Below are 16,514 nucleotides of genomic sequence, written 5' to 3' on the forward strand. Positions count from 1 at the left end.
GTATTAAATATAGGTCGGGTCGGATAATTTATCCGTTTTTGTATTACCCATTTTTAACCCGACTCATATCCAATATGACCCACCCGTTTGCCACCCCTAATCACAAGGATGAAGAAAAATATAAATCACCCTTGTATGGAGCACTTCCTCCTTAAAATATGCCTTACACGGCACAAATTTAAATTAGTCGGAGCTTCAAAATAGGTTATTAGACCGGAGGAAAACCGAAAAAACCACCCGTGTGAACGAAAAGAATATTGAGTACAGATCAGCCTTTTGGAACCTTATTGTTTAGTCGAAAGGAACGTGAAGCATAATAGAGATTTCAGAAAATCTTTATGCTAAGTCCACATGCAAAAAAATATTCACAGCATGTGATGAATATCAGTATTTATTCATTATTCCCAATCTAATAAAAAAAATCACCATCGCATCCAATCCCCAGAAGGATTGGTGTAACCCCAAATGAATAAGCCTTTTTCCCAAACCCTCCTTCACTTCCACATCCTCCACTAACCCCAAATCTAACTTTTTGGGATTTGGAATCCACCACTCTCCAAGATAAAATATACTATTAACTCATGTTGTTGGGAACTTAAAGAAAGGATAAGCATATACCTAAGGGTAGAATAAGCATGTCTAAGGATAGAATAAGCATATCGCATCCAATTATGTGGTCTAATGATCAACGAAGAAAGTACAAGCAAACATAGGAGACTAGAGTTCATCACAACAGAGATTATTTCTTTCCATCCGACTAAATATTGGTGGACAAAGTCACCCGTACCTATGCCATGTGAGAATCATGGAGGTGCAACAAGCTAAGCTAAACGCCACTACTTTACATGAGTTGCGAGTAAACTAGCCTGTACATTACTGTTATAAGCAAAAAGGACAGAATACACGTGTCAGGTAAAGGAATATGGAATTCTAATTCCAATTACTCTGAACAAGCATGTTACATCAAAAACTAATCAGATAGCCTTCTTATCTACCTTTACACAGTACCTTCTTGCACTAACATTATTCCAAGCCACAACATCAGAATTCAGAATAACTAATTTGCATATCATATTTCTTTTCCCACCCCAAAAAAGGGTGGACCAAAAATTCAAAACCTTTTATCAGCATTCATCTGAAATAACTTCATGTCAATAGAGATTTGTCACAAAAATGAAAATTGCTTTTAGTACACTGAAATATCCTTATAATTAAAGAAATCAAGGTAAAAAATTTCTTTAGTAAGTCTACATTCAGTAATGTTGGAGAAAATCACCTAAACCCAATTTTATATTACCTGCTTTAAATAATAAATTCAAATTATAAAGTTAATTTCTTCAATAGTATGGAACTTCTTTCACTGCTTGCTGGCTTCATCTCTTCTTTCACTGCTTGCTGGCTTCATCTCTGCTTACAGTTGCCTTGCTCCCAAGCCAACATGAAGTGAATACAAGAACAAAAACCAGTTGATATTTACCAAAACCTTATGCTTTGAGGCGTCAAGGATCGGTAAATGGAAAATGGAGGATGTTTTTACTGAGGTATTAGCTGATCAAAGCTTCATTTGCTCCATCCATGCGCCCAGTTGATCAAATTGTCCAATCTGGGAACTCGATGTTGAGGCTTCTCTGATATCTGCACCAGCACTTGTAACGCCTGATACACGAGATGCAGACTTGTCCTTAACTTCCTGTGGTGATTCTTTGACAAGAGATTGAACCCATGATAGATCAGGCTCCTCTTCACTGTTGGCAAGTTCAAATGATGATGATCTCCTTAGCCTACCAAACTCCTCAGTATTGACAGCCCAGTCTGGCTTTCCCGTAGCTGTACCCCAGTTCGACCAAGTATCTGCTGGAGAGCCAACAATGGCAGAGGCACTGGAGCCAAGATCACGTGAGCTGAGACTCCTAAAATGCTGCTGCTTGTCACTCTGAGCAAGTATTGAGGCACGGGAACTCATTGGTGAGATTGGTTCCATCCCTCGGGGAGACATATTCCGCAGTGGCAGAACCCCAAAAGAGCCCTGCAATAGAGGACTTTCAACAGTTTTTGGTGAAAATCTTGTATTAATTGGGGATAACGTCGCCTGCTGCTGCTGGAATTGATTGAAACCTATAGACTTGTGGGTAGGGGAAAAAACAGCTTGAGTTAATGAGTGATCGGAATATCTAGGAGATGAACTCTCAGCGGAGAATGAATCCTCGAGATTAGAAGGGGTTAAGGTCCTAGGATGAACTGAATGGCTAAAAGAATTAGCATTCATGCTGGAGTGGGATAGGCAAGACAATTCATACAGTAGCTGCTTTTGTTGCACATCAAAATCTGACAACATAGTCAGATTTTCGGCAGGGATGTCTCTTGCATTGAGTGATGATCGCAAGCGACTGGACTGAAGATTGCTGCCAGGAAGATGCAACGCTGGTACATTTTGTTGGGGCCAACCAATGTTGGAAATGCCATTAGCCGAGGGAGACATTGGAGGAGTGAAAGGTGATGGGGGCATAACAGAGACTGAGGAAGGAGAACCTGGTATGAGGCCCATGGCAGCGGCGAAATCTAAGGCATTGGCAGCAGAAGCATTTGATCGAGGTGAAGGAACAGCAGAACCAGCAGAGACATACAGTGGCCTGAGTTCTTCCTGCGTGTGGGCAAAGAAACAAACTCTTCTATCGCAGTTTGTACCATCTTTGCAAAGCCGAGTTCGATATTGAGCAGGATGCAACCAACACTCAAAAACCCCGTGAGCATATTCACACATATCCCCTCGTCGACAAGCTCCCTTGCGAAACTCAGGGCAAGGTACACAGCTGTAGTGGTACTTTCTTGGATCTCTTCTTCGAGCGTTTTCACCTGGATGGACAAATGGACATTCAGTCCAATCATGGGAGTATGCGCGAGAGCAAGGCTTGATCTTAAATGAGAACATCCTGAATTCATCTGTGGAGTAGATGCTGTTTTTTATGTCAGGCATGGAGGGATCGATAGGGTATTCTTTCTTCTCTGAAGTAAAGGGCACAGGGAGATCACTAGATTTTGCACTCCTCGGGGAAGAAGTTGTGTCTGAAGCAGAAGATGGTGATCTATTTCCAGGAGAAGGCGAAAGTGGTGGAGAATTTGAGCTTGAAGTGGCCATAGACACCCTTAGGTTGCAGTCTTCGGTAGCATCAGTCTTGAGCAGATTTTCGAGGCAAGATTTCATGGTGTGAAACTTGGGAGAAATAACTATAACATCAAGAGGGCGATGGCCATTGGTATTTTTTATGTTTGGGTCAGCACCAGCTTGAACAAGAAGTTTGATGGCATCAACAGCATTCAAAGATCCACCGGAGGCAGCACAATGAAGGGCAGTGCTATTATCACGGCCACAAGAACGATTTACATCAACTCCAGGTAGAGAAAGAATCAGTTTTAAAACATCAACACTACCATACATAGCAGCAACCATCAAAGGAGTTCTATGCTCGAGAACCATTTGCTTTGAGCCCTTTTGGCGCCCATACCACAGTCCAACCTCATGAATACCAGATATATCACGCTCCATCAAACTTTTAAATGCCTCTACATCGTTGTTGGCTGCAAATTCAAGCAAGCTAGCAAAAGTATCTTCAGTTTCAACAGTCAGATGATTCATGTTCATGTTTGTAGTACAACAAATACCAAAGCTAATGGTGTAACAAGATAATAATCTCTTTTCTAACAGCTACTCTCGAGTGTATACTCTCATCTCATAATCCAACTGAAAGAGAAGAAAATCTCGAATTAGTATCAGAACACAACAAATCAGGCAAAATCTATCACTGCAAAATCTGCAGCAGCTCAAAGAAGTCAATCTTCTGTGACAAATGATAAGAACTCAAATTCAATGGCACGTTCAGGGAGCAGTTGATTGTTGACAGATTTTGACTAAGTACTGTACAAATTAGATCATATGGACAAACCAAGAGTACTCTTTATCACTAAAACACAATTCACCACACTGAGAAGATAGAAAAAGGAATGAGCTTTGAAACCTACCTTCTGACTCTTAAAGAAAAAGGAAAGGCACATATCAAAGAGACTGATGGGAACAAATACTAATATTCTCAACTAAGATGGAAAAATAGAAAAGAAAAAAAAAAATTGAAAGACTCTATCTTGACTAGGAATAAATTCACATACTACTTTTGTAAATTTAAATTCTCATTTTTTTCAAAATAAAATGACAGATACTACATTAGAACAAGATGCTTTAAAAAATAAAGTCTACAGTTGAAGGAAATAAATTGAGTCAACAACAAAGACTGGTGCAGTGAGAAACAGGAAGAGTAGCTAAGAAAAGAATCTCCCAAAGATTAACAAAATCTTTCCAACTGAAAACAGGGACAAAAAGAAAAGGTAAAATAGTGTAGACCATCGACCAAAACCATTGTCCAAACTCCAAAAACCCATCACACCCATTTATTCACCCTTTTTATAATTAAGAACATTAACATAAATTTCATATCTAGTAGCTTTGGCACAGGAAGTACATAAATATTTACAATGATATATTAAACACATGGGAAATTAAATTTGGAAGCATTTCTCACCAAAATTTGAGGTAATAAGAGCAAAGTGTATCCCTAGCAGCAGATCCCTACACTTTCCTGTTCATCACTACATATATATATATATATATATATATATATGGGCTATATATATAGAGAAAGAGAAGTGGGCAAGAATTGATTTTTAGAGATCTAGAGAGAGAAAGTTGTGAGAACCCAAGAGGAGGAGAGCTGCTGCTGCTGCCACTTCTTCCTCTCTTTTCTTCGCCATTTCCTATGCGCTCTCTCTCTCTCTCTCCCTTGCTTGCTTTTTCTCTCTTTTAGTCAGTCATTATTACTGTTATTAGAGGGCTTATTAGTAATTATACGAATAGCAATACTCTATTAAGAGTAATGCGCTCTCTCTGTGTGAGTGTCGCTTTATCTTTTGGGTTGAAATGAACGCCTGTCCAATGAAACCATCTTATATAGTAGTGAGCACATTTGCAACATAGAATAAATAAAATAATATGGTCTCACAGCAAAATAAATTTACTAGTCTAATAGTATTCCCGAAAGTTTTTATGCGAGTTCATTTTTCATCATGTCTTTCTCCTTTCAATATTCGTATTATGATTCAATTAAGGGACACGTAGAACCAAGACATGGGATGGCTAAAGCCCGAAGGCAACTATCCGTTATAAGGAATTTGATATTTATGTTCATCGTTATATCTTTATCAATGTCCCTCATAATTGACATTAAAAAAAGGCACGGCCCTTGGACCTTCTTCATAACTATAAATAGTGAGTTCAGTTATTATTGTAAGGGACACAGATTTTTCTGGCAAACATATGTTATACTTTATACAAAGCTCAATCCAATCTTATCTCCTTATTTCTTGATTTTCTTTGTTGTTGTGCCCGAAAACCCTGTTTCCGGAATCGTTGCTTCTGCTGCTTCGTCTATAACCTAAGGCTAAGTATTGTGCAATTCTTCGATTATTTATTTATTTCAGGATCAAATTAATTCACTTATCTAGAAATCACGTATAAATTCAAATGTACCATTTTACGGGTAAACAGTTTGGCGCCCACTGTGGGGATTAGATAGTCGTGTAATTAAATTGACCCTTGCCTTTTTTTACTAACATGTTTTAATTGTTTTTGTCTTAGAAAAGATTATAAGACATGGCAGATAACATTGTTAACGACATGCGCAACCCCGAGATTCGAGGGGATCAGCCTCATTCCGAGGATTCAATCAGTGACACCCATAATGAGGGGAATGACGCTACACCAGTGCATGACATGCAGTATCCTCAACATGTTCGGGGGACCACTCCCGATGACGCCGATGAGTAGCATGTCGTCGACGCGGTAAGAGTCTTGCAAGAGCAACATGCGATCATTCTAGGCCACCTCACACGACATGATAAAGTTATGATGGAGTTAAAGCAAGCATTGTCGGGAGCTTCAAAAAATGCAAAGAGACGAGATCCAATTCCTTTGAGGGTTCCTACGAATCAAACAACGCGAAAGATCGACAACAACACTCATAGGGGGTGAAATTGGCTCCGATGGGGCAAGGGGAATGGGTCCGGCCTCAACAACGAGAATGATCCTTTGAAGAATGAACTTTTATGATTCATGAGGGAAGTGAACGCCCACATAGACCAGATCCCGGACGCGTCACAGGTGCTGAAAGGTCCGGACTCGAAAAAGTATACTTAATTGTCGTACAAGCCAAGTGCGGCACAAGAGTTAGTCCCAAAATGGTTTAAAATTCCTGAAGAGCCAAAGTATGACAAAACATCAGACTCCCAGGAGCATATTATCACCTACACAATGGCGATAAAGGAAAATGATTTAGCCCCTCACGAAATTGAATATGTGATGCTGAAGAAATTTGGAGAAACCCTCACGATGGGTGCCTTGACATGGTATTCGCTGTTACCTAAGCATTCCATAGATTCCTTTAAAATGCTTGCAGATTCTTTCAACAAGGCTCATGCTGGGGCAAGAAAAGTACAGGCCTGAAAGGCCGACATATTCTGGATTGCGCAAGGAGAGTCCGAGCTGCTACGAGAGTTCGTTACCCAATTCTAGAAGGAGAGATGTTGCTCTCGGTTGTCTCGGATGAATGGGCGGCTGAGGCGTTCACCATGGGATTGAATCCGATGAGTTCAGACACTTCCCGAAAATTGAAGGAAAGCCTACTCGAGTTTTAAGCAACGACATGGCGGATGTCCATAACCGGTATGAATCAAAAATAAGGATCGAAGATGATCAGGTTGGTTTTTTGTTGTCGACCAAAGGACGAGAAAAGAACAGGGAAAAATCAAAGGATGATTATGACACGGACATGCGGACTTTGAAGGGGCCGGTTTTTGCCCTACGAACGAACTGGAGGCTACGGTAGAGGTTTCTGGACAGCGGACAAGTTCACCGTTGACAAGAGGACTGGTCGCGGTCAGAACAATCGATCACTGCACCATAAAGAAGTGGCAGGATCGCTGGATCCTTCTTACCCCAAATTATCATAATACAATTTCAACGTCAGTATAGTGGAGTTGGTATCGTCCATGAGAAACATCAAAGAAGCATGATTCCTAAAACCGATAAGATCTGATTCCAGCCAGAGGGATCCCAACTTGTGGTGTGAATACCACAGGACAAATGGCCACTGGACAGGGGACTATCGATATCCCCGGGAAAAAGTGGCAACACAATTGAAGAATGGTCACCTCAGAGAATTCTTGAGTGACCGACTTAAGAACAATTACGGTCGTAACTGAGACAACACAGAACCCTCGAAAGCATGAGAAAATCCCCCACGTTAAACAATCAACATGATCTTTGGAGGGAACGAGATTAATGGGGTCACCTTTTCAATAGCAAAGAAGACGAAAGTATCAATAACGCATAGCAAAAGGCTTCGGGAAGACGATATCACTTTTACGGAGGAGGACGCAGACGGATTGTTGCTACCACACAACGACGCACTGGTAATTTCTTTAAATGTGCTAGATTTTAAAATTAAACGCGTTCTAGTGGATCCAGAGAGTTCGGCTAATATCATACAATGGAGGGTATTGGAGCAAGCTAAACTCACCAGAAGTAATATTCTGGCCACAAAGCTCCTCGCTGGATTCAACCTCGCAAGTGTGACAACTCGGGAAGAAACTTTATTACTCACAAACGCTAAAGGAGTAATGAAAACAACTATTTTCAAAGTGGTAGATGGTGATATGGGATACAACATCATTCTGGGAAGGCCATGGTTGCACTAGATGAAAGTTGTACCATCAACATATCATCAATTGCTGAAAGTTCCAACGCCCGAGGGAATTAAGCAGATAAGGGGTGACCAACCGGCGGCAAGGGAGATGAATGCAATTTGGGTCTCCAGTAGCAAAGTAAAGGAACACATGACATATCAATTACAGGGATCGGCACCTACTCCTGAACTAGATGAAGTTAGCCAGGCGTCGGAAAATTATCAGGTGCCGAGGTATTTTCAAGTTCCAGAAGAGACCGATGCGACGAAGTCCACAGCAGAAGAGCTGGAGCAAGTGGCATTATTCGAATCATTCTTAGAAAGGAAATTCCACTTGGGGACAGGACTGCACCCAGAACTCATGTCCGATCTCATTAAATTCCTTAAATCTAACGCCGACTATTTTGCATGGTCGCATGAAGATATGAGAGGCATCCCGATAGATCTAGTCGTACACAAGTTAAGCTTGGATCCTAACATACCTCCGGTAAGACAAAAGAAGCGCCCGATCACCGAGGCCAGGAATAAATTCATCAAAGAAGAGGTAACCCACTTGCTTAATATCGGTTCGATCCGAGAGGTAAGATATCCATACTGGCAAGCTGATATAGTAGTAGTTCCTAAGAAAAACAATAAGTTTCACATGTGTGTAAATTATAAAGATCTTAACAAGGCGTGCCCGAAAGACTCGTTTCCACTGCCAAACATCGATCAAATGATTGATGCCACGGCCGGGCATGAATTAATGAGTTTCCTCGATGCTTATTTTGGGTACAACCAAATTAAGATGAACCAAGAAGATCAGGAAAAAACTTTATTTATAACGAATTTCTATATATATTGTTACAATGTGTTACCCTTCGGGTTGAAAAATGCCGGAGCCACTTATCAGCGGCTCGTGAACAAGATGTTTGAAAATCAAATAGGAAAAACTATGGAAGTTTATACAGATGATATGCTCATTAAGTCTTCAAATGGAGATGATCATCTTAAACATCTACAAAAAACCTTTCGACATCCTAAGGAAGCATAATATGAAACTTAATCCCGTGAAATGCACGTTCGGGGTCAGCTCTGGTAAGTTTCTAGGATTTCTGATATCCCAAAGGGGGATTGAGGTAAACCCCAATATGATCAAGGCCATAGAAGATATCCCGGACCAACTATCAAACGTGAAGGAAGTCCAAAGGCTTACGGGGAGATTGGAAGTTTTGAGCAGATTCATTTCCCGGTCATCAGAAAAGTGTTATTATTTCTTCACACTGCTGAAAAAGAAAAATAGTTTCGAATAGACAGAGTACCAGCAGGCTTTGAGGGATTTAAATAAGTACTTGTCAAGACCTCCATTTCTTTCAAAACCAAAAGAAAGAGGAAACATTATCGGTTTACCTAGTGGTCTCGGAAGTTGCAGTAAGTGCGGTTTTAGTCTGAGAGGACGAAGGTATGCAATCTCCCATTTATTATGTTAGTAAAATTTTAATGGGAGCAGAAACGCATTACCCACATTTGGAAAAACTGGCCTTAGCTCTCGTAGTCGTTGCTCGGAAGCTGAGGCTCTACTTCCAATGCCACCCGATAGTCGTGGGGTCTGTGTTTCGCTTTGCGAAACATCTTCCATAAACCTGAGCTCTTGGGTAGATTGGCCAAATGGGCGGTCAAATGAGTGAATTTGACATAGATTATAAGCCGAGGAATGCAATTAAGTCGCAAGTCTTGGCTGACTTCGTGGCCAATTTCAGTCCAGGATTATTACCTCTAGCAACCAAGGAAGCAGTAATGGTGTCGGAATAGACATTAGGGGTTTTGTACCTTATTTATGGATGGACCTTCCAACGTAAAAAGGTCCGGGCTCGGTATAGTCTTAATCACGCCTTCAGGGGAAACCCTAAGGCAGGCCATCAGGATGGTCCATTTAACTAACAATGAAGCAGAGTATGAAGCTTTGATTGCAGGGCTTGAGTTGGCCTGGGAAGTTGATTCCGAGGTCATTGAAATCAAATGCGACTCACAGCTGGTGGAAAATTAGGTCTATGGGATTTTCGAAACCAAAGAGGAGCGCATGCAACAATACGTGGTAAAGGTTCAAACTCTGCTAGCGCGATTTTGAGAGTGGTCAATTAATCATATTCCAAGGGAAGGAAATGCAGAAGCAGACGCATTGGCAAACCTAGGATCATTAACAGAAATAAAGGGATCGGAGTCCAGGATGGTAGTACAACTGACGAACTCAGTCCTAGATTCAGATGGTTTCTACGAGGTAAATTTAACTAATCTGGTCTAGGACTGGAGGAATGAAGCTATCGATTATCTCGAACATGGGAAGTTACCTGAAGACCCCAAAATATCCCCGGCACTACGCGCCAAAGCAGCGTGATATAGCTTCAAGGGAGGCCAATTGAATAGAAAATCTTTTCAAGGCCCGGTGGCCCGATGCTTAGGAGCGTCCAAAGCTAACTATGTCATGAGAGAGGTTCACGAAGGGATATGCGGCAACCACTCGAGCGCAAATTCCTTAGTGCTGAAGTTGGTAAGGGTAGGATATTACTGACCCCGCATGGAACAAGACGCTAGGTCCAACGTGGGAAGCCCCTACCGGGTTTCAGCTATCGCCAAAAAAGTTTCATACGAGATGGAAAACCAAATGGAGAAAATTTACCCAGCAATTGGAGCGTGGTACACCTCAAAAGATATTATTGCTGATGAACATTATCCGATCAGAAAGTATGTGTTGCACTCTTTTTTCCTTCGTTCAGTTTTTGTCCCAATTGGGTTTTTCTGGCAAGGTTTTTAACGAGACAACAACAGAAAGCATACTACGAAGATAACATCAATAAGACATTTAATAGCAAGGCTCAAAACCAAAGATCCACTTGGGGATAGTTAGATAATCTTTTGCTTTATAGCAGATTCCCACCGGGAAGTTAAGTTTACTATTGAGCAAAGGTTACCCGACCGTTCACAAGCACAAACCACTAGAGGGTTGTTAGATAGTCCTTCGCTAGTAGCATAAGTTCCTAAGGGGAAGTAAAGTGTGTTACCAAGTTAAGGATTATCTAGCAAAGCATTAGTGGAATCTTTGAAGATACAAGACTTCCAGTGTTCCAACTCGCACTCGAACACTGGGGGAATAATATGAGGATATGGCAACAATGATCTCCACGTCGACCGGGAAACAAAAAATTAGAAATATAATTACATCATCGGCACCGGGGATTGTGCGGTCAACCCCGTAGAAACAAGTTGTACAAGTTAGCCACAAGTAATGGCAATTTCTTTTCAGCATAGCAAATGCTTATGTATTTTTTGAAAATAGAAGGAATAAAATGAAATTCTTTTGTTTTTATCTTGTTTCTTGTCTGAACGATGAATTAACTTTGTCATTTGAAAGTTAAACAGTACTTCAAATTCTAGTATCGTAATGAACAGGAGACGTCCTCTTAAAGAGCACCGTAAACATAAGAGGGCCCTCTCTTATAAAAACCCTTACGTTAAAGGGTTGATTCCGGAAGAATTTATGCCCGGAATCAAAAATGCCTTCGGGGAAAGATACACCTGAAGCTGTATACGAAAAGACGCAAAGAGTAAACTTGCACAAATATTTATCAAAGCCCTCACGAAAAAGGGATGATGCCCAGAGCCAAAAATGCTTTTGGGGAGAATACACCCAAAAGTTTCACATAATAAGATGCAAAAAAGTTTGCGCAAAATTCTTAAAGAAAATGCAAAGATTAAAGACTTGCATAAATATTCTAATGAGATGAAGACTCAAACAATACTTTAGCAAAAGATGTTTTTATTTTCAAAAACATGTCAAAATGGCACAGGTATGAGAATTGGAAAAAGATAAGAAAAGCTATTCTCCGGAACCAGGAGGGAGAGAAGTGTCCGCGCCCTAGGGATTAGTAGACGGACCCATCGATGGCTCAATATTTTCACCAGTTTGGCCTTCAGCATCATCATCCTCCGATTCTTCTTCAGTTCCCGAAAACTCTGAACCAGAACCAGAAGGACCCGGTGCATCAGACCTTTCTGGGAGTCCACTTTTAACAACTAACTCAAGCTCGCGAGCCTTAGCAATTTCGGCATCAAAATCAATGACACCAGCTTTGGACTCTTCCAAGGTTTTTCTCCTCATTCTGTACATGGCGTAAGTTTTCTCAACAACGAGGGAAGCCGCTCGGTGCATGAGTTCTTCTTTGAGTTGGGTTACCTCAACAGAAAGGTTTTCCCGGGCGGACCTAGCAGATTTAAGGCTAACATCAAGGTCACAGACAGTTGAACTGAAAGCCTATTATGCTCGATAGTTTTCCTGTACTTATCTTCCAGTTTGGCGTGTTTTGCCCCCACAGTAGCAAGTTCTTCAATTTTGGAGTTCAAGGCTACCTCTAATTTAATCATGCTTTCAGTGGAGGCAGCCTCACGTTCGGTTGCAGCAAGAATGATGTTATGGACTTCAACCCATTTGGCCCTAGATTCGTCAAATCTAAACCTCAGCGGGCCAATTTCTTGGCTAAGAGTTACCACTTCTTGCTCACTTTGCCGCAAACGAGCTTCCAATACAAAAGCCTCAGCGGCTTTGGCTTCCAATTCCAAAAGGCGAGCGACATGTTGCTCCTGCTCTGCCAAAAGTTGATCCCGTGCGGAGGTAATCTCTTCCTTTTCAAGAATCAACCTCTGAAGGCCCTAGGAAGGAAGAAAGTTGGCCTACAAAGTAAGAATGGTAAAATTCAGGATATGTTCACACCCGAAATAGAAGAAGTAATAAAGGAAGATAGGAACGTAGCATTGCGGCGTTGTTTAACAAACACTCTTCCGAGAGTTCCTGAATCTTTTCCCAGTCTTTCTCTGAAGTCAAAGGCTTTCGCTAATTATCAAGCTCCACCGGCCGGGATAGCAAGTTGCATCCGGTAGAGACCGAAAGAGTAACGTTCCTCCTCCTTCGTGAATCTTCAAAAGGAGAAACATAATTTTGCCCTAAATTCCCATGAACTGTGGACTGTGGAAGAGGAATACCTTCTTTATGGTCAAGTATGACCAGTGGAGGTGATGTAGCAATTGCTAGTAGAAGAGTGGATGAAGATTGAAGTGGTGTAGTAGTTGCTGGTGTTGGTGAAGATGGATATGAAGCTAATGGAGTTGAAGAGTGAGAAGCAGCTGCATCAAATGCAGTGTTGGTTGTTAGATACTCACCAACAAAAGACAACAAGGGCCCGGTACTCAGCCCCACAGTACCAGACACAACAGTTGGTGCCCGAAAACGGGAGTTGACATTGTCTACCAAATCAAATTCTCCCAAAAGTGTCGAGGCATCGTCCTCGGTTAGTGTAACCCTCTCAACAGGTTGAGCATCCTGTTGAGATGATGAGGTTCGTCATCTTCTATGTAAAGAAGCTCCCTCATCACTAGCTTCTTTATCATCGTCGATCGTCACGGTGTCTATGGCCAGCCCAAAAGGAGGGCCAGTCACCATCGCTACCAGGGATGACTCGGGGGTGTCGGTCCTCGCCCTTTTATTCTTTTCCCCGGCTACAAAGGACCGTCTTCTCTTTGGTTGTTTGTCTTCCAGTCAGGGACTCCATAAAGAGACATTTGCTCTCGAAGTAGGGCCGGAGCCACCTGTTTGAATAAGCGCCTCCTGAAGTAGCCTCGCTGCATCAGCAAGATCAATCAAGACATCCTTCTCGGGAACAAAAACAGAGCCTGCGGGTAGACCTAATTTCATAGACAAGTTAGAAAGAATCAATCGAGTTCTTCACATGAAAAATTGAAACAAGATGAGTTTGAGTTACCATGATTCTTGGCCTTCCACCCGTATTTAGGGGCCAATTCTTTCCACAAGCGAGTCTCGGGCGTTGTAACGTCCAAGTTCTTTTGTACCCACCGGTCCAAACCTTCAATGGTGGAATCCATCGAGTTGCTAAAACAAATGAAGGATGGAGGATCAATACGGCTATGGAAAATTATTTAGTAAAAGGAAATACTAAATAAAGAGCTTACGAGTGCGGTTCCAAGCGGCCGGAAAGGATGAAGTTGTTGCCGGAATGATGTCGTTGGTGACAACTATAACGAATCGTTCCATCCACCCACGGTCGTTGTCATCATCCATGCTAGACAACAAAGCATGGTGGCCACGCTTGCAAAGGTTTATCATTCCCCCGTAGAAGATTTTGGGAGAATAGAGATTTATCATATAAGCAAAGGTCAGCTCCTCTCCAGTTTTCTGGCACAAACGCTGAAGGCAAGCAACTGTCCTCCACATAGAAGGGCTTACTTTTGCCAAACACACTTGGTAGCGGAGGCAAAACTCCTGGAGTAAAGCTCTCCGCTCAAAGAGAACGCACCCAAAGTAAATGGATACGTGTAAACATATGCAAAACCCTCTTTGGGTAGGGTGACTCACTCTGATAGATCAGGAGTAATAATTTCCAAGTCATGGCAGCGGTAGTCTTCCTTCATAGTAGGAATTCTTGAAGGACCTTTGAAAGAAGGATACCTACTAACGGCCCATGTATGAGAGTTAGCAGTAGGGAATTTCTCTTCGAAGTCTTTTATGGTAATAAGACTTCTAGGGATGATAGAGCCCACTATTGGAGGAGCATAGTCCTCGTCCTTGTTCTTGTTTTTTGAAAAAACCAGTACGTTTTGAGGAAGAAGCCATTGTATGAAAGAAGGAGAAGGTTTTTCGTTTGAAGAGAATTAGAGAAACGATGAAGAGCAAGATGAGAGTTAAATAAAGGAAGCTTGAAAGATTATGAAATATAAAGGAGGAAATTGATGCATATAAGTAAAGGTTTTGGCGGCTAAATTCATGGCCATGATTACCTCGATAATTGGCAAAAATTGTGCTGAATCGTGGGACGATGCGTGTTCGGGGCATTAAATGCGGAGAGACATGCGTCTAATCAACTGTCAGAAGCCTTCATAGGGAATTATAGTAATTCTCGCCAAAAGACTGTTTCTACCAACTTCACGGTAATACAAAGTCATGTCACCGAAAAGCAGGGGGACTATCTGTATAGGGTAAAATATACTATGACACGTGGCCATCCGAGAAAGGGACACATGGAGCCCAAGACAGAGGGATGGCTAAAGATCGAAGGTAACTGTTTCATTTGTCACCGGAAAAAATAACGCTCATAAATATGTGATAAATGCTCTTCTCCCGGTAGAATTCAATAGAGAATATTTCATGGCATTAAGAGCAGTTACCAGTTATAAGAAATTTGACATTTATATTCACCGTTATATCTTCATCAATGCCCCACATAATTGACATTAAAGAAGGGCACGACCCTAGGACTTTCTTCATAGCTATAAATAGTGAATTCAGTTGTCATTGTAAGGGACACAAATTTTTCTCGCAAACTTATGTTATACTCTATACAAAACGCAATCCAATCTTATCTTCTTATTTCTTGATTTTCTTTGTTGTTGTGCCCGACGACCCTGTTCCCGAAATCATTGCTTCTGCTGCTTTGTCTATATCCTAAGGCTAAGTATTGTCAATTCTTCGATTATTTATTTATTTCAGGATCAAGTTAATTCACATATCTAAAAATTACGTATAAATTCAACTGTACCATTTTATGGGTAAACACGCATCTAGGTATAGGAGTAGGTTCACGTGAACCCATGCTCCTATTTCTAGATCATGTAAAATAATATTATACTTTTTTATATATATATATATATATATATATATATATATATATATATATATATAAAACTCAAAATATCTTGTGGTGCAATAAATATTAGGTACACCTCTACCTATTTAATCGATAGTTCAAATTTCACGTATTTCTTGTTATGTTTTTCTCTTTTTAAAATTGAATTGAGCTTTGAGGGTCCAAATCTCATATCTATCTTGTTATTTCTTTTTCTTTTTCTAGAACTGCGCCAACTCATGAGGATGGGAATATCTAGTGTCCCTCTTGCATTTGCATTTTAATGAGTTACCTTTTCTTTTTCTTTCATTTCTTTTCTACAACAACAATAACAACATACCCAGTATTACCCTACACCGTGGGGTCTGGGGAGGGTAGTGTGTATGCAAATCTTACCCCTACCTTGTGAGGATAGAGAGTTTGTTTCCAATAGATCCTCGGCTCAGAAAAGAATTAGCACCACATTAATGAAAATATAGACAAGAAGGGACAGTACAAAAAAGCCATATAAAAGAAAAATAAAACCAACAAGATAGTAAGGTGATCAATAATGAAAGAAAATAATGGTTAGTCATAAAAACCTATTACCAACAGAAAGTGAGACTGTGTGACAATACTACTGTTATGAACACTCTAGACTACCTACTCTACTACCCTAATCCTCGACCTCCATACCTTCCTACCAAGGGTCATGTCCTCGGTCAGCTGAAGTTGCGCCATGTCTTGCCTAATCACCTCTCCCCACCTCTTCTTTGGCCTACCTCTACCTTTCCGTAGGCCCTCCAATGTCAACCTCTCACACCTCCTCACCGGGGTATCTGCTCTTCTCCTCCTCACATGACCAAACCACCTAAGCCGCGCTTCCCGTATCTTGTCTTCAATAGGGGCCACACTCACCTTGTCGTGAATAACCTCCTTTCTTATCCTATCTAACTTGGTGTACCTGCGCATCCATCTCAACATCCTCATCTCTGCTACCTTTATCTTCTGGACATGAGTGATCTTGACTGGCCAACACTCATCCCCATACAACATCGTTGTCCTGACCACCACGCTGTAG

The 16,514-nt window shown here is 41.2% G+C and overlaps 1 protein-coding gene across 1 annotated transcript; it reads right to left on the reverse strand.

Annotated features, from left to right (window-relative positions):
* Nucleotides 1-1,184: 1,184 nt before the first annotated feature.
* Nucleotides 1,185-4,819, reverse strand: LOC104109554 (zinc finger CCCH domain-containing protein 30-like). Its single transcript, XM_009618884.4, has 2 exons — nt 4,572-4,819; nt 1,185-3,739 (listed from the first exon to the last, which is right to left on the reverse strand). Exon 2 carries the CDS (start codon nt 3,638-3,640, stop codon nt 1,553-1,555), a length of 2,088 nt encoding a protein of 695 aa, XP_009617179.1. The 5' UTR covers nt 3,641-3,739; nt 4,572-4,819; the 3' UTR covers nt 1,185-1,552.
* Nucleotides 4,820-16,514: the final 11,695 nt, after the last annotated feature.

The sequence above is a fragment of the Nicotiana tomentosiformis genome, chromosome 12, assembly GCF_000390325.3.
Source record: "Nicotiana tomentosiformis chromosome 12, ASM39032v3, whole genome shotgun sequence".
Taxonomy (NCBI): domain Eukaryota; kingdom Viridiplantae; phylum Streptophyta; class Magnoliopsida; order Solanales; family Solanaceae; genus Nicotiana; species Nicotiana tomentosiformis.

Bases quoted from the DNA above. Each gene is read 5' to 3' on its own strand.
- LOC104109554 (XM_009618884.4), bottom strand. From the start codon at position 3,640: ATGAACATGAATCATCTGACTGTTGAAACTGAAGATACTTTTGCTAGC.